At 38.6% G+C, this 18,945-nt stretch overlaps 2 protein-coding genes across 5 annotated transcripts in view; one reads left to right on the plus strand and one right to left on the minus strand.

The window, feature by feature from the left end:
• OSMR (oncostatin M receptor) overlaps positions 1 to 11,361 on the plus strand; it is a 38,111-nt gene extending 26,750 nt beyond the window's left edge. For all 3 annotated transcript variants that reach the window (XM_054055334.1, XM_054055333.1, XM_054055332.1), the window contains 8 exons: positions 741 to 957; positions 1,590 to 1,790; positions 2,945 to 3,046; positions 3,465 to 3,644; positions 5,357 to 5,521; positions 7,012 to 7,090; positions 7,370 to 7,442; positions 8,047 to 11,361. In XM_054055334.1, coding sequence (XP_053911309.1) covers positions 741 to 957; positions 1,590 to 1,790; positions 2,945 to 3,046; positions 3,465 to 3,644; positions 5,357 to 5,521; positions 7,012 to 7,090; positions 7,370 to 7,442; positions 8,047 to 8,496 — 1,467 coding nt within the window. In that variant the 3' untranslated portion in view covers positions 8,497 to 11,361. The remainder of the gene's footprint in view (positions 1 to 740; positions 958 to 1,589; positions 1,791 to 2,944; positions 3,047 to 3,464; positions 3,645 to 5,356; positions 5,522 to 7,011; positions 7,091 to 7,369; positions 7,443 to 8,046) is intronic.
• A 3,534-nt stretch (positions 11,362 to 14,895) lies between these two features.
• RICTOR (RPTOR independent companion of MTOR complex 2) overlaps positions 14,896 to 18,945 on the minus strand; it is an 81,866-nt gene continuing 77,816 nt past the window's right edge. The window contains exons 35-38 of one of the 2 annotated variants that reach the window (XM_054055330.1): positions 18,458 to 18,610; positions 17,536 to 17,659; positions 16,530 to 16,668; positions 14,896 to 16,365 (exon numbers count right to left, since the gene is read on the minus strand). In XM_054055330.1, the coding sequence (XP_053911305.1) occupies positions 16,291 to 16,365; positions 16,530 to 16,668; positions 17,536 to 17,659; positions 18,458 to 18,610 (491 nt within the window). In that variant the 3' untranslated portion in view covers positions 14,896 to 16,290. The remainder of the gene's footprint in view (positions 16,366 to 16,529; positions 16,669 to 17,535; positions 17,660 to 18,457; positions 18,611 to 18,945) is intronic. The other variant, XM_054055329.1, reaches the window with a different exon arrangement.

Below are 18,945 nucleotides of genomic sequence, written 5' to 3' on the forward strand. Positions count from 1 at the left end.
GGATGGCTGCGTGTTTTCCTGGGAGCTCAGACTAGGTTGATGCATCTCTCTTGGCAGGTGCAGAGGATGCAGCCTCCTGCCGGGTGGACACCGTGGCCGGGCTCCCCCTCGCCAACTGAACTCACTCCTGAGCTCAGAGAGAGAGAGACTCTGCCCTTCCTGCTCACCCTACCTGCACAAACTGCCATGCGAACTGCCTCACCGCGCTCTTCTGACACGCCACAGAGTGTCTGCCTGTCCTGTTTGCCATGCTCCTGGTTGTTGGTGGTCCCTAAGGGTGGCTCTTGTACAGCAGGGGGACTGGCTCTGCCGCCCCTCTCTCAGCCCCGGATGAGTTGGTGCCTTGTCAAAGCTTGTTAGGAGCTCACATTTCACCCACACTGGATTTGGGGAGGAGGGATGCTGGGGCACTCTCTCTCTCTTTCTTGCTCCCTCTCCCTGGGCTTTTTGCCTTCACAGTTCTGGCGGCAGTTTTTCCCCTTTCAGGAAAGGTCCCCCAGTGCAATTGCCTGCTTTGGAGCCCTTTGCCTCGGCAACTACCATTATAACAAGACAAATCTCATTACTGACATTTCTGTGTTTCCATTTCAGCCAGTATGTGTATGCATGGGAACAAATGATTACATTCTTAGGCAATTAATGCTTCAAATTAGTTATTTAAAATTCTAATTGCTCCTTTCATAAATTTTGGCAAAAATATACTAAGTAATTGGTGTTTTTCTACCTAATATTTTCTTCAGCAAGCACCAGATTTTCGAGCAAATGGAAGAAGTATTTCCTATGAAGTAACCTGGAAAAAAGTAGAAGATGATGCTGAGGCTGAAAGTATCTCCTTTTCGTCAGTCTACAATAGCACAAGGATTTCCATTGATAACCATTCCTACAGAATCAGTATCAAGGCAAAGAATGATGTGAATTATTCACTTCCTTCAGCACTGATCATCCCTAGAGCTACAGGTAACAGCAGGAGTATTTTCAGTTTAACTCAGACGCCCATTGTGAGAGTTTTGTTTCCACCTGTTTTAAGTGAAGTGATAATTTATCATCTTGGGGGAACAAATTAACCTGGTCTGTTAGCTCACATCACTGTTGTTTGGAAATTATTACTGTATTTTTGCCAACAGGGTGATAACTGTATGTATATTAGGCTTAAATGCCTTGATCCATCCCTTACAACACAAAATCTCTTCTACGCGGAAAGTATCTGCAGGGCAAAGCATGTTTAGCCTTAAACGAGAGCCTCGGGCCTGGAGCAGGTAGCATGAAGGTGCAGCCAGTGCCTCTCAGGGAACTTTTTGTGTGTGATTAGTATCTTGTGATTTTCTGTTCATGACTCCAGGTTTCTACAGTTCAGTTACTTTTATGTATATATATATATATATATAGTAATAATTATGGATGTGTTTTGAGTGGTCAGCTTTTAGCATAGAGTTTTCAGCCTGTGAAAGAGCCCATAAGTGTGAAAAGGAAGGTGTACAACTAGTTTATTATTGTTTTAACAACTTAGGATAGAAACTATATTGATTTTCATTTATGAATCTTGAGTTCTCACGCAGGAAAGTAATAGAGACTGTTTTGCTCATTCTTAGGCACTGAACCAGAGGTCAGTCGTTCAGAGCTTAAAGAAGAACGAGTTAATGGTACAGATGATGGCATTTTTATTTCCTGGGAACCCAGACATCAATATGACAGTTACATTATTGATTGGTGCAACTATCCTATGTTGCAGCCTTGTGATTTGCAGTGGAAGAGATTTGGGCCCAACACTTCCAGTGCTCTGATCAACTCGGGTGAGAGCTGAACAATATTTCTTTCTGATGCCTGTGCAGCAGTCTTTCATGCCGTAGACATTAATTGAATATAGGAAAAAAACCCTGTGGAATACTGAAGTCTGTGCAGTGCAGGTGTAATTCTTCAAAGGCATGTGGTATCATGTTTTGCCTAGCAAATGAATTAGACGCCACAAATGTGACAGCACCATTAAAGCCTTGGAAGACAGCATAGTATTTTAGAAAAGCATAGCATTTTAGAAAAAAAGCTCTTTTGAGTACTTTGTACTAACATCTTGGAGGAGGATGGTGAGGTTAATGAAGGAAATAAAAGCCTTATATCGCGAGAGATGTAAAATGGAGCTTTGCTGTATCTATAACACAGGTCAGAAGTTTAGACTTGGGCAACTTAACACCCACTGCGTAGTGAGCAGTTCAGTGCAGTCAACGTGCCAAAAAAATGTGTTTCAGCCCCCATTCTTGCTTAGGACCAGTTGTGTGGTTTTTATCCCAGTGGTGGCTATTAGACTTAAATCCTTTCTGGCTATGTGAAAGTTCCTCTGATATAGTGGCACTGCTGCAAGAATGTGGCCTTACTGGAATCTCTTGAGCTGAGAGTTCACTTTGTAATGGAACGTGTCTGAAAAAAATTTGGCTAAATACATTTCAGTATGCAATAAAGGAACTACAGTTCATACAAACACGTGTGAGTCTGCAACGTTTTTGAAGGAAAATGTGGTAACACATCTAAAAAGTGTTCAGCTCTTCAGTTGGACTTGGTTAATCGGAATGGAAGTGGGTGTTACTGAGGATAACATGGAATCCTGATGCATGGGTATGGGTCTACATTAAAGAGTCCTAAACAGAACCTTCGCCTGTGCCAGAAATGGAACTATTTTGCTCTTTGATGCATTCAGAGTATATTATGGAGTCATCTTGAATACTATAGTGCAATAAAACTATATATTAACCCCCTGCTCTGGGTTCTCTGTTTCAGACAGAATAGATGTGTTCAGTTCACATTTTACACACTAAAAACTGGTTTACTCTGTGTCTCCTTCAGTTCCTTTAATAGCACACAAAGAAGTTTTCTAAGGGATTATAGAAAGCAGTTAAGAGCAAAACCAAAAGACAAACCATAACCTATTTTTATAATCAGTTCCACTGTTTTCTAGCTGCTTTTGTTCCGGGGGTGAGATATAACTTCCACATCTATGGATCCGTGTCTAGTAGAGCCTCCTTACTGGAGAAGAAGACTGGTTATCTCAGGGAACTACGTAAGTTGGCAACATATTTAGGGTTTGTATATGCACTGAATTCATCACAAAGAGAAGGATTCCACAGCCTTCCTCTTGCAACTAGCTAAAAATGTGTATACTGTGTTATTTCTGTATCATCATTTAAAAGTTGTACAACAATGTGATGTTGAGGATATTTGACTAGGTGAGCGACCACATAGGAGTCCATGTTAATTAGAACAGCTAAACAAAGCTGTGATAACCAGTCACTGCTTAGTGTATAATATGGACTCTGTGAAGGCTCTGTGTTTGTGGAGCGCTTTGGACTTGTTCAACTTTTAAATCCACGTAAGATATAAACAGAAATACCACATGGGAATTTAGATGTTTTCCAAGTGAGACAATTAACATTCCTGAAGAATAATGGCAAGTTTAACTTGATTTTCCTTTCTTGCAGCTCCTCTGCTTGACCCTTTTGTGGAAAAAGTTGATCTGACTTTTGATGCAGTAACACTGTCTTGGGATTGTTACCCCACAAATGAGTCACAAACTGGTTTTGTAAGAGGCTACCATGTTTATGTGTCACCTATAAAACAGAACTGCAGTTTGAAAGGATCAAGAAAACACGTTCTTCCAGGTAACTGAGGTCTGGGATTCAGAAAGGTGTGTCATTGATATAGGTGAAACACTTTGTGGCTGTTGCTGATACTGCAGTGTCTTAGAAAGTACACCTTAGGCAGGCAGATTGGGTCATTAAGCAATATACAGACTTGAACACCTGTTTTCTTTGGTTCTTCTCTAATGCTTGAAGTGTTAATAGGTGGAAATAGGTTGTGGCTTTATACAGATTTGTAGCCCCCATCCTGTTGTCCATAGCTTCTTTTAATTCTGGTGTGAGTGCCAGAAAGGATTCTTGCAATACTCTAGCAGGAGTCAACTTTCTGCCGCTTGTGATCTCAGTTCTGGATGAATTTTGAAAACATCTGTTTGTGGTCTGCTTGGATGAGAGTCATAGGAAGCATGTTAGTTTTACTAGGATTTGGAGTATTTTAGAAACAGATGGGATGCAATTTATTTCCTTCAGAATTGGAGCACTGCGTAAATTCCCCATTTAAATTCTTTTATAGTGAAGCTATTTGTGGCTGTGCGTTACAGTGGAGTTCCTTCAGCAGAATTCAGCTGTGGGATAGCACAAAGCCATGTTTAAATTTTTGTGTCTGATCTTCCTGCTCCCCGTTCAAGGCTGCTCCAGATAACTTTGCTCTACTATAATTTTCGGATGTTTCCAGCATACTCAAAGATACAGTTTTTATCTTGTCTCTTCCTCCAGTTGGGTCATGTAATCTGTCAGATCCTTCTGCTGATTAGAGTAGTATTAGGCTGAAACACTTAGTTTGAACTGAAGAGGCTTATGTAGGAGTTCCTGTGAGAACTAAACTAATGATAAGTACCATAATTCTGCAAGTAAAGACTTTAAAATGTTTAAATTGAAGATTTCCTGCTTTTTGTCTTTCTGAGCTAGTAGACAAGGGGTGTGACAAGAACAGGAGGAAGAAGCTAACTCTTTTCTCTGTGGGGTCTGGGAGTTGCGCGATAGAGAAGCAAAAAAGATTTTTTTCAGACAGATGTTTCTTGATTTCTTTTATCTTCAAAGAACATGATCTAAGCTTGAGGGGTACAGGATTATGGTGAAAAGAGAAATGGCAAAACCTAAATAATTCTGTTAAAAAGCTGTAGTAAGAGGAAATTAAAATAAGCAGCTGCAAATTTTGACAGCAAGTTACGGGGTGGTCTGCCAGAGGATGGTCAGTGCTGTGAACTGTTCAGTTAGAGGGAGTGTGAGTTCAGCCCAAAGGCAATGAGTCAGGATGCATCATCCTTCTCAGAAGAAAGTGTGCAAATTACAAAGAAGATGGGTTGCAAATGTTCTGTTATTTCAGTGGTGTAGTGGTCTCATTTAAACTGATTTGTAACATTTGTGGGAGATACTATTGCAACCTTTCAATGATTTGGGGCTTGTAAGAAAGATGGAGAGAGGTTTTTTTTTACCAGGGCCTGTGGTGCTTGGACAAGGGGTAATGAATTTAAACTGAAAGATGGTAGACTTAGATTAGATATTAGGAAGTAATTTTTTTACTTTGAGAGTAATGAGGCACTGGAACAGGTTGTCCAGAGAAACTGTGGATGCTCCATCCCTGGAGGTGTTCCAGGCCAGGCTGGATGAGACTTTGAGCAGCCTGGTCCAGTGGGAGGTGTCCATGCCCATGGCAGGGGGGTTGGAACTGGATGATCTATCCAACCCAAACCATTCTGTTATTCAGTGATTCTGTCTTATCTCTTTCATTTTAGATGATTCGGTCTTATGTAAATATACAATCGAAAATCCAGAAGAAAAGAGATACACTGTGAAAAGCCTATTGTCAAACACAAAATACAGACTAGCGGTTAAGGCTTATACAGGTGGAGGAGAGACTCCCATTGCTAACTTTATATACATAGATACACCGTTTAACTGTGAGTATTTGCTGTGGAAGATTGGTATTCTAGCAGAAGGGTGGGATGATTTAAAAAGCTAGAATAATTCTTAAACAAAAATCTTTAATTCAATGTAACATGCACTTGAGAAAGGATCTACCTGAGAAACAAAATATGCATATCAACACACCATTTTACTATTTTAAAGCAGCTGTGTTTGTCTTTTAGAATGAAAAAAACTTTGCATCCTTATTTAAGTCTTATATCTTTCTGGGAAATAGCTTTATATATGTGGTTCTGCATGACTAGTGAGTCCTGTTTGCTAGAATATATTGAAGAATTGTGTTTGGATTTAAGTTGTTTTCTAGTATGGGAAAAACTACAGACCTGTTTCCAAACCGGTAATTTATTTATGGACTCTTGAACTTCTGATGTTGATTCTTATTCTCATCAGGCTTTAAATCCATTGCCAAGTAAACTCCTTCATAAGTCAATAAGAAAAGGTTGTTGGCTTGAGCATTGTAGTGTGCTAACTGTGCAGATTTGATCATAAAAGCTGAACAGGAAATCACTTGCCTGTAGTTCTGTTCCCTTGAAAACACCACTCAGCAGTTGTGGTTGTGAAACTTGTGATCCAAATCAGAGATGCCTGGTTTTGAAAAATTTATTGGAGGTGGAAGTGAAGGGGGAGGGGTAGGAATGGGTGGAGCATTGGTTTGTGGAAGGAGACTTAATGGTTTAGGGTAACTACCAGAAACGGTGCCCTCACAGAGGCGGTTCTGCCTCTTACACCTGTGTCCCCACTCTCTTTAGACTGCCTCCTCTTGTGCAGGCATGGACATTTGTACAGCTGGGAATCAAAATGGGGGCTTAATTAATGCAGAAAAGATAAAAGGAGGATGTAACGTGTTCCTTCCCTGCTGTGGTGTGTGGTAGGACACATGAACTCGCTGATAGAGGGCAAGAGAGCACTTGGTAAGGCAGAGGAAGGTTGAGCACTAACGAGTGCCTCCCCTTAACCTGCTTATAATAGTCTCGACTGCTTGTGAAAAACACAGCCCAAGGCTGTGTCTGCCGGCCAGAAGGCAATAGTGACATTCTTGTGCCAGCACAAATCCTAGATCATGAACTCCTGTGTAGTCTCTGTCTTGCTATAGTCCATTCATACTGGAGGTACAGATGTTCTGTCAATGTCTCACTGTAAAATATCTGTCTTCTTTGGGAATCTGAGAGAAAACCTAAAACAAATACCCAAGTGAGATTACCATTGCCATAACTTCTGGAAATTTACTCTTATAATTAAGATGCCAACATGAGGACAATTTAAAAGCAATCTACTAATAATTGAATTTTAGTAAAGGAAATCCAGGTCCAAAGATTGACAGCTGTTTCCCACACAGTTTTACTTCTGAGCTGGTGGCAGGTATCCCATGTGGGCTTGATGCTATTTTTGTCCCAGTTCTCAGCCTGTACTGACTTTAACAGATGAGAAGTTGAAAACAAATTTTTGAAGTATTTTTCTTTCACAGCAAACATGCTGTACCTTCTAGTCCTGGTAGTGATAATTCCATCACTAATAGCAGCTATATGCGTCTTGAAGATGAAGTGGTAAGTTGTAATGCATTTTTCTTTTGTAGACAGAGAACGTAACTAGTGTCATTCACAAACCACAGCTGCAGCTTGTTGCTTCCAGCCTGTTGTAGGGTCTCATTTATTTTTTCCTTTGGGTGTCCAACTGTATGGATGTTTTAAGTATTTGGCTCGTGGCATTTCTGAGACACTCATAATCTGTTGCTGTTTCTGTACACATCTGTGTGTGGCTTGTGCTGGTAGAACATGCTTTGATGAGAGAACAAAAGCCTCATTTGTTTTGCTCTCTGTTTCCAGGGTGAAAGAATGCTGTTGTCCGATAATACCCAGCCCTAACAAGAGCAAAGTGCTGTCATTCAAAGAGTTTAAGGTAAGATCGCTCTAAGTCTAGTATTGTTATTTTTTTCTGTTCTTTGATTCATAAAGTTTCAGAAAAGTATTTTTCTTGTGTTGAATACATTTAAAATGAGTGACACGTTGTACAGAAATTAACATAATTTAATATGATCATTTAGTGGTAAATTCTGCTTTTGATATCATGTGACTCTGCAGCGATCAGCCTATATTCTGCACTCTGTTGCTGTAAAAAGTAAAAGCACAATTGGACAATAAATGAAATCTTTTGATACTGTAGACAATTCTTCCAGTACAACTGTTCAAAACTGCACATGTGAAAAACCTGGATGAAATCTCCGAAGTAGAGGGACATGGTTCCTTCTTCAGTTGGAGCCATATTGCACTTACTTAAAACAGAAATCTGTAAATAAATACTCTGATAAATCCTGTATAAAACACAGCTTCCATTGAACATTGTGTACATATGTTTTCCTTCAAATTCTGTTCATTTATTTGAAAACACCCAAACTAAAAGAAAATTGTAATACAATACCAGAAGTGCTTGAAATAATCACTCCTTTTCCTTTATTCTGGGCGTCTTTCGTTGAGTAATTTTTTTTTTTATGTCTGTCTTGTAGACTGGTCCTGAGAAAATACTGAAACTAAATGATTGCGTTCCTGACGTGCTAGCAGTGGACAATAATGCTAAAGCCCAGAAATTGCATCCGTGGAGTCAGTTGTCTTCAATGGCAACAGAAGATAAGATTGATGGTCACAGTTCTTCCTGGATTTACACTAATGACAATGAAGAGACAGACTTTACACCCACGCATACGTCTCAGGCTCACACTTCATTTGAAAATTTTGCTTATTCGTCTCATCTTGCAGTTGAATCTGATCGCTATCAAAGACCAGAGACACTAGATGCGAGCAGGCCAGAACTGTCACTAGGGCTGTACCATCCACACTATTACTTTGATATTTTTAATGAAGATGCTGCCTCAACACCCAGAGAAACAGCTGGCAGAAAGGGAAGTCTGAGATATATTTCACAAACAGCTGTGCACTGCCTAGGGAGAAGACTTTGATGTACTCTTCTCCATTAAGTCCATCCTCTGTTTGGTTACACAATATAAATAAGAATTTCCAAATGCACGACTTCTCCTTTTGATGAAGGCTTTCACAAGCCCAGCTGCTCTTGTTCTGTTAACGCTGCAAAGCTGTTGCTTCAGGACTAGTTTGAAGTACTGACTCGTGCACAGGAGCAATGTGTGCCGTGGTTTCATCACAAGCTATGGGGATTATATAAGATTTACAGACTTTTTTGTGGCCTCTATTATATAGAAGGCAAGATCGCAGTAGTTTCTCGTAGTCTGATGCAAAGAGCTACTTCTCTTTTGCAGAGATTAAACATTTATTCAGAAAGTAGAGGTGCAAGTTAAACAGTCAGGTAGGTTGTTATGCTCAAGAAGTGTATTTCACTTGCAGTGTTCTGTGTGATCTTACTGTGTGCTCTGCCCCCGACTTGCCAGTGTGCATTATGCAGCTCCACATGGAGCATTACTCAGCTTTGGAGCCTTCCTCAGCCCACTGCTATCAGGGAGGTGTTTTCTTTTTCTCAGATGAAAGGAGTCAGCACGGAAGGATTACCTGCAGTCAGTGCGGCACCTTACTGAAAGATTAGAAGGAACTTTGGTTCTAGGAGTGGGACCCTGTGGACCAAAATCCAGTGATCGTCCTGCTTTTACTCCATGTGTCTTCTAACCACACTTGGTGGGTGAAAAAGCACAGAAAACAGATTTTGATAGTACAGGCCTCTGTTAGTGGGCTGCCGCTCCCATATGTGTTAACTTGGGCTCCTCACACACACACCTTCTCCACCTTTAAGAATGACCCTTTAAAATCCTGAACAAAGTAGTGTCAGGAGTTAAGTAGAAAGGAACTCTTTTTTTCCCAGCAGGACAGCTGTTGTCATAGGTTTTAGCACGGCACTGCCTCTGCTTCTGCACATGAACTTCAGCTCTTCTGGCTTTAACCCCTGCATTCAACGTAGCAGCCCCTTACTACAGTTAACGCAGTGAGCACACACCATGGTCTGCTGCATAGGTGTACGAATCCAGTTTGTGAAGAACATCATATTCACTCGCACTGCAGAGCAGCTCGATCTTACGATAGTCTTGCATGTGTTAAAAGAAAAAATTGTATTCTAACGCTCAGAAACACTACAGTAGGCAGCAGTTAATTTGGTCTTGCATTTTGATTTTAAAGAATTTTACATTTGTCATGAAGCAGAACAGTTGGAATTGTGTCTTAAAGTGTTATCAGGTTAACCTCCACAGTGCACATAGAAACCCTTTGGCTTTGCCTAATTTCACAGTCTGGAATCTTTGACAACTAAAAAGCATTCAGCTTAAAAGCACAGAATAAGCCAAGTTCTCAAAAAGGAAAAAAATGGAAGTGTTTTTTAAAATTTAATCTTCAACTAATTTGTTAAAATGCAGTTACTCATCTTCCCTACGTTTAACAAGCTAATCACACTTCCTAAGAACTAAGCAGCTGCAGACACAAATGAGTGTTGATAGTGAACCACATCTACGTTTCACGCTGTTGCTTGTAGATAGCGTTGTAATGTCCATGAGCTGTGTTGCAACAGGAAAACCAACAAGACCTTCCACAGACATTGGTTGAAACAAGCATTGACCATAAACAGCAGAAGAGTTCTTCAGGCAGGCGAAGGCGAGCTACACGCAAAAGTGAGGTACGCGCAAAGGGAGAGATGGTTAGTTGTGCTCTGGAGGTGTTCAGTCTGTACACGCTGTGCTGTGTCCAGGCGTGAGTTGCACACTGGTTTGCTTAAGTAGAAAAAAACTGCAGTATGGTCCTTCCTTTCAGGCTTCAGGCAGTGGAATAAAGAAACACGGCTGGACAAATTTAGCTGAACTGCAGTCTGACGAGAACAGGGAAGCGAGGGCAGGCTGATGGTGTTCAATAGAGACCTTCCAGAAGATCTTTTCCTCCCTTTACCTGACTGTCCTTTGAGTTACAGTGAATTTGAAAGTGTGAGACCATGCTCTCTTTTCAACTTCAAACACGTCCAGACTGTTTCATCACATGTCAAGTACATATTGAAAGGCTTTACTGCTGGAAAAAAAGGCAAAAAAACACGAGCTGTTTTGCCACTACTGAAATAGAATTTAGCTGTGCATTTTTTGGAAAAAAAAAAAGCTCATTTTTTTTTTTTTAAAAGGTTTGAAAGGTATCCTAAATCGAGTTACACGTCTAGAAAATTCTCATAGTCAAAAATTCCAGAGTATCCCACAAAACATTTTAAATTTCAGCATGCTGTGTTTCCTGATGCCAGAGGACAGCTGCAACAGACTGTTAAGTTTCTCTGTTTGACAAAATCTGCTGTCTGTGGGGCTCGGCTGCAGTAATTCAGGCCCAGGAAGTGAGGTGTACGTGGGAGGGGGTGATGCAGCCAGTTCTGCCTTCCTGAAGGAGGGGTGAGACCCTGGGCCTGCCGAGTTCCCACCTCACCTGCCTTGGTCTTCCCTGAGGAGATCCTGCCCTATTAATACGTCACCATCTTGGAAGCAGTGAAACTGTATCAGTACCGGATTGCCTGGGAGGTGCAGCTCCCCTCTTATCTAGAAACCTTTCCGCATGGTCGCCCTGATGGGTGGTGGTTCATAAAACCACCTGTGCTTAAAATGCACACAAACAGAGGATTCCAGGGAGGATAATGCCATACAGTCTGTGCGCTAGAAGTAGAAATGAAGATTAGGTATTTTTGGATGGGTGGGGAAGCACATATAATTTCCATTTTTTTTAAGACATCTGTCTTTGCATTAATGGTTAAATGAGTTCAAACCAGTAAAGGACTGTAATTTTTTTTTATAATTTGTTTTTCACAGCTGTTGTTGAGTGCTAATACTTAAGCCATCACATAATGTAAAATTATTCTCAGTAAGCTAAATTTTTAGAATAAAAATTGTGTAAAAACTACAGAAGGGTCTGCTTCTATTTTTATAATACATCCTACAAAGCATGAGTGTAAAATACATTTTTGACAAGAAATGTTTATTTGGAAAGCTTTAGGTTTGTTGTAGATAATTAGTAACTTACAAATATAAATAAAATGCCAACCCATTTCTAGCTGCTGCGAGGTACATATGAGACCAGAACAACTATAAGAAGTTTAAGTACATTTTATTAACAATGCATCCCTTTGATAAGATTATGGATTCAGGAGGCTTTTAATGCCCATTGACATGAACTGTACACACTATACAAAAACAGAAAAAAACACACAAAAAAAAAATCAAGGTGGGCAATACCATTTTGGGACAAGCCTCTGTTTAAATTATACACAGCTCAATGCAATATTCTTACGGAAAATATATAAATAGTTTTTCTTTCTATGTTACAGGTATACAATATAAATCAGATTTCAATGTCTGTTCAGTGACCTACAAACACTAGAACCTCCAAATATGTAGCAGCGTGTTACTAAATAAAAGAAGACCACATAAGACAGGGAGAATTAATTAGCCTTGAGATTTTCCTTGATCCCTTCCCTCCTCAGAATGATCAACTTAGATAAATCTCTTGTAATACAGCTTCAGGGATGCTGACAGCCCAGTATTGGAACAACTTTTCCATTAGGCGTACAAAATGTCTGCCTCTTCCCCCCTTAGACATTGCATCTTGTGCTAAAACACCCTAGTCAGTGGCAAAACGGCATGTTACGCTTTTTGGCATAAGTTACATTTCTCAAATAGTGTATTTTACAAAGCAACTCAAGCAAAATGTGCAATTTCTGCATGCTGTGGCATTGCTATCCATCTATGTTACAAAAATAGTCCAAAGAAAATCCCCATTCTTTACTGAACATATAAATCTATTGAAAGCAAAACTATGTAGGGAACCAGAATCAGGAGTTAAACAAAAACCAAGGAGATGAAGGGCTTCTAGCAAAATACAAACATGATTTCTAGTATGTTCCCAAAGATATTTTACAGTTCTCAGATCTTACTCTCATCTAGTATACCTTTAACAAGCACACGGTAATAGAATTGTAACTTAAGTTACAGGACCTTCTGTCAACCAGCTCCAGCGAAGCTCTGAGTAACAGGACTTCTCCCAGCTCACTGCTGGACAGTGGAGCAGAAAAGAAAAGCCTCAGAGACATTCCAAAGCCTGGCAAGAATTCTTCCACTGTGATCACTCAGTTTTAGATCACATCCACTTACATGGTAACACCCGCTTCCTGCAGTCCAAAAAGCCAAATACTAAGTCCAGGATACAGATTAAGAAGCAGCAATAATTCTTTCATCTTTCACAAAGCTTTGATTCTCACCTCTTTCTCAAGTAGCTGTCCTTCTTCTTGGACACCTAGTAAAGGTGCTATAGTTTTTTTTTCAGTCTCTCACTGCAAGTTATAAGACCACTCAATAGTTTCAAAATAAAATGACAAAAGGATGAGCAGGATTCTCACTGCCAACTTCTAAAATGCTCATATGGCCATCTTACCTCAGTCTGCCAAGCCACTGTGCCCTAAACTACTAAACACTTCAGTGCTTTGCTGTGTCTTGGGAAAGCCAACAACAAAAGCCAATGACAGCACATTCAGGGTACTATGTCAGGTCAAGTAAGAACTACGAGATGTGGAAAAGCAAATCTTTCAAATACAAAATGCCAAGGGCCCAACTTACAAGTTAAGCACCTCAAAACCTAACTATCTCCAGCTCCATGTGATGTCAACAACATCTGGGAGCATTTGGCATCTCTGAACTTCAGACAGCTGAAAACATCTCAATCTCTCTCTCTCTCTCTCTCTCTCTAAGGGCACACACAGCACCCAGCTTTGTCTTCCTCTCTGCTCAGTGCAGGGGAACAAGCTTTTTTGCCCTTTGGAAAGGGCTATCCCTTTCCACTGACTAAGAAAATTAGCCAGCTGATGTAGTAAGCTGAATGTGATAGGCTTCACAGCCGGCCTCTCCTTCCCACAAAGGCTTTCGCATCAGAGCTGATTATTTTGTGTTAGCATGTTGAATAACTCAGAAGTTTTCTTTGCCACAGCAACCAAACTATATTCATATACAGTTAAAGATGAAGCTATGCACTTTTTCCATTTATTTGACAGTATCACCAATTGTTTGGATGGGAAAAATACACAGCAGGTGGTCTGTCAGCTTCCCTTGCAAACCTTTCCAGGAAAAGTGGAAGGATTCTTTATTAGGGTTAATACAAGCACAAATTTTATTTGCTATTATTTTCCTTTGGAGTTTTATCATGAAGCAAATAAGAACCCAAAGTAAGAATTCTGAAAGGGATATTTTAAAAAAGAAATATATAGAATTAGAAATTCACAGTTTATAACTATGCCAATATCAAATTCCTTCAATAACAGTATCCCTTCATTTGCCAATTGAAACATTAACGTGAACTTAAGGTAAGTATGTAAATTAATTCTAGAAATGTATGTTATGTACAGTACAGAATTTACATCCTTGATGCTACTTGTTGAAATCTACTGACACTCATACACTTTCAGAAATAAATCGGGTCTTATAACTGAATTTGCAGCATTGGTACATCAAGTTTCTGTTGTCATAGATCCCCAGACGAGTGAGTACTTCAGAACACAAGTATTTCAGGATGGAGATTCTTTCAGAAGTAAATATTGACATCACTTTTGCTTACCTGTTTATAATCAGAGGCCTTCCTACAGAGCTTTCTACATTAAGTGCTATGGGTTAGACTGGTAACAAATGAACAAAGCTGTTTTTTTAAATACAGGTGATAAAACTTCTTTATTTTGCTTAAACTGCAGAAAGCCATCATGGAATTGTTTCCTGTAACCCCATCTAGTTATTGAAACAAATCTATTATACTCTAGCCTAACTGAGGTAGTGTTTGAAACTACTGTATAATATACGCTAGCCCCATTTTTGGGAAAACTACGTTATTCCTTTGGAGTTTACACCACTATTTGGTCTACTGTGACTGACATTTTGGTTTTACAGAAGCATTTATTTCTATGACCAGTGAAGTCCAATAGTTACTGGTGTGGTATGTTTTTAGAGCATTTCAAACATGCTTTGACATACAGACAACGTTTGTGTCACTAACCACAGAAGAGTTTATTTTTGCTCATTTTTTTCAGCGGGAACTCATGAAAAGATAATCTTAGGAACTGAATTTAACTATGAGCAGCAACTTACAATCTGCTTTACCAGGAACTGATGGTATGCAGTGCACGTAAGAAGTCAGTGATGTGATGGCTGCAAAGCAGTGCTCATATGGCAAGATGAAATTTCCAATAAGAACAAATAAATTCTACATTTCACTAGGAATTATGTTTTACTGTTCACAGGACTACTTACTGAACTCTCCAGTAGCATAGCTAGTAAGAAGAGCGATATGCATCAGGATAAATTTCACTTATCTTCACTTCGGTTATTAATCTGACAATTATAAAAAATGGTTAAAGTGAAGGATAAAAATATGTTCTACTCAGTACAGTCCAGCTGAATTATTCACCTATATCAAAATCAAAGGGTAATCCTTTCTCTTACAGGCATTCTAACAAAGATGGCCATGCTACTGTATATACAGATTTGCATATGTTTCTATTACCTTTGCATAAAGGCTTCTGAATCTTTAGATCACTGATCAAAGTGGCAGGGATTCTTACTTTTTTTAAGCTTGCACTCATTAATTTAGAAACCTCACTAGTGATGTGATAGAGGCTACTATTTCAGTCATTAACAGTCACTGTATCGTTTAACTTCTGCAATAAGTCTTAATACTGACTTAATTAAGTACTGCTGCTCCAAAATTTGGTACTTAAGGCGTTTCACCACAACTATTAGTACTATCTGATGCCTGATCACTCATCTACTGAAAATTCAAATAAACTTTTGTTTTTATAAAAGGCTGTTTCCATGGAACCTGGGAAATACTCATTATTACATCTTCTCACAAAAGCAGCAATGATTAAATGTTGTCAAGTTTGGTTTACACAATATTCATTCATCTGATAAAAATCATGCTTTTTAAAGGATTTCAGTTAAGAGTAAGACCAACATTCGTACTACATGAGCATGAATGTAGAAACTGCAAACACATGCATATTATTCAGGGAACACAATCTGATTTCAGCACTTAAAGTTCAAATGATTTGTTACTTAAAAAAATAAAAATCAAACTGTAGTGAAAATCCTTAACTGGTTCAGATAAGATACATGTACGTAAATGTCATAATATTGGAGAGACTGCTAATAAATGACTTACAACTATAGAAATATTAAAATAACTTAATGGAAACCTCAGATTCACAGAGGCTTTTTTTTCTGTCTGAAGTTACAACCCCTTAAGTAGTGTTATAAACAATACAAAATCCATCAGAGGAGGGCTGATCCCCTATAGTGCCCATGACTAAGCATGGCTCCCCATTGAAAGTACCCTCATCTCTGATTCCTGGTAGCCAGGGGTTAAAAAAACAAGGCATTGTTCTGCTTCACTGGAACAGAATCAGAAGTCAATCAAAAAAAAAAAGTCTCTGCTTGTTGTCCTATTTCTTTTAATTTATGGTAGAAAATTAAATGAAAACTTGTGGAGGTGTTCAGTGCTCGGCTCTTGCATATACTGGTAATTACTATTATTAAAACTATGGTAATGTTAATAACTCCCCAAAGGGCTCAAAAGATGGGGCAGTAATTGGCTGAGGAATAAAAAGTTTTCAATTCAGTCTTCAGGTACCAGTAGCTTCCGGAACAGTCTAGAGAATGATGCTCCAAGCTTTTTATCCAGTCAGTCAGAGGTTGTCCGAGGATTTCATATAGTCTATATATGCAGTGTACTGCGTGAGACAGTTGTCAGGATTCAGCTGATGTATCAATTACCGGCTGCTTTGTTGGCATCGCTAAAATAGCCTCTGCTTCTTCATGCATCTAGAAGAGACACACAAAGTATTGTTATTAGAGATTTTACTAGAGAGAGACCATAAAATGGTTTCCTTCAAGACACATCTGAAAGCATCTTTTATTCAGACCATGTGACTTACACCCAGCTGGCACGTTTTGCTGCATTCAATGCACACGAACCCTCCACTTACTTGTAAGAACTGTACATCTTGAAATAGCTCCTGAATGAACCTTCGAGATGGAAGTCGAAATGTACAATGTGCTAACAAGTAGGACACCTCAGAGTAAAGGCATATGTCATCAAATGCTTGAGGATACTTCTCCTTAATTCTGAAAAACAAGCAAAACAAAATTCTGGAAAATCTTTAACATATTTCAATCATATTTTAAAGATCTGCTCAATCAGATTTTTACTGTCATCATTAACAAAGAAGAGTCTTCATCAGCAGATGAACTCTGGATAAACTCTGGATCTGATGAAGCAGAAAAACCAGAACATACACATTTTTCTTTGTACCAAACTGAAAGAAATCTATATTAATATGATGATACAGAATATATAATCTAAAAGTTGCACAGAAACGCTGATATCACCTCATCTTAAATTACCAGATATAGAAAGAGGACAGTATATCAAAGCATTGACATCCACGTGTACAGCAGTGACGCAAAATATGGAAAAAATAAATTACCTGTTTTAGCATTTCTGCACTTTCTTTTAGCAGTTCTATGTCAGCGTCAATTTCACAAGCCCAGAAACCCACAGGTTTTATTACAATATTTGGTCCCTGGATTTATATTCCTATATTTTAACACGATTTTTTTTCTATAAGTTAAGTTCCACCAGTTGTACTCTTCAATTTATTATTTTGCTTGTCTGAACACATTATTCAACACAAATAAAAAAGAATTATCAATTCTTTTCTAAAGATGCGCGATATACTTGGTACATAATGAAGCATCACTACAGTCGAATTGCTGATATTAAAAAGACTGGTGAAAAGCAAGATATTAAAGACAGAGCAAAATATTAAAAGGAATACCCTTTCCTTAGCTTTTATATTACATTTAATTATTCATTCCTATGCGCTTGATGATTTTTTGAGAAGTCAGAAGTAAGGTTAATCACTATTGCAGAGATCTCAGAGAATGCAAACAATTAGTGTTGCTAAAACATCTGAAATGTACTGAACTTACGTCAGGAGTCCAGTTTCATGGCCCTTAGTTCCTACTGAACTACTCAAATTGATTACCAAGCGTAAGACTTCCTTCCGCAGAAGTATTCTGCACACTGGTGTATCATCTGGGATTGATTTTACTCCTAGAAAAACAAATCAAATAGCATGGAGTTTAAAAAGAAAAGTCTTCGATTGTGCTCATCTTCTGCCACAGAAGTTTGTTTTAGCATTCTATAAATACACACACACAGAGTTATGTACGTATTCTGAACTCCTAACATACTTCCATTGAAAACTTTTAAAAATATACTATTTTCAGGAATTTTGACATACAAATATTTTTAAAAAGGTAAACTACCATTTCATAAGTGGAAAATCCTGTAAGATTCAATCACAGTGCTGTCTCTACCATTAAATAATGTTGCAAACTGGGCGAGTGATTATCTGCTGTATTTCTATCAGACGTTGGAGAATTAGCTATCAGATACTTGATAAGAAATTATGATAATTCACAAAGTTAAAACACAAGCCTAAAAGTCCTTCTCCTTAATTTCAGCAGTGTAGGGCAAAAAGTCAATCAATTTTCTTGTAATGTCGGACACAAAGCTCTTTAATAACCTGCATAAATGCAGTAGAACAAAAGCAGAAGAGTTTAAAAGTACGTTCTCACATCTTCTGTAACACTATGGACAATGCAACTACCTTCCTGGATAATAAATCACTCAAAGGTTTTTTTAGGTTGTCATTTTTATTCTTGTTCTTTTATTGTGGTATTTTTTTGGGGGGGGAGAATGTTTGTCTTTTTATGTTTGTGGTTTTTTTGTTTTAAATAAATAAGCATAACTTTGTTGTAGTATGTATACACGAAATATTTCTCCACAACACCCAAAAAATACTTTAAGAGTTACAGTCTTTAATAATCATAAAGCTTTCAAACTTACCTAGTACAAGCTCTGTGCTTTTGGTGCTGCTAGCTGAACCATGGGATACTGCATCACTACAGCCTGAAATTCCAGAAAATTTGGAGGAATGCACATCTAAGTGATTGTGTATGGTCTGCCCACACCAGTCAGTATATGGAATGTCTGAAAAATCTAACATAAACAAGATGTTGCATCTTTGGCATTCACACTTTGCCTCGTTTCAAATGCTTTTCTTATTTTTAACATGCAAGATGCTGATACACTAAGTACTACGCATATAAACCAGTTGGGAACTAGATGTTGGATTTTGGTCAAATCATACTCAAGCATGTCTAAAAATCACTTTTTCAAAAATCTTAAAACACTTGAGGGAAAATAATTAACTCTTAGACACTGAGGATGCCTAAAACCTGTAATCAGACAGAGCCCTTATTTATATATCTAGGCTCTATTTTAGACAAAAAAAGATGCTCTTGTATATGTGTGGAGTTTTTTGCTCTTAAAAT

Source organism: Cuculus canorus, chromosome Z, assembly GCF_017976375.1.
Source record: "Cuculus canorus isolate bCucCan1 chromosome Z, bCucCan1.pri, whole genome shotgun sequence".
NCBI lineage: Eukaryota > Metazoa > Chordata > Aves > Cuculiformes > Cuculidae > Cuculus > Cuculus canorus.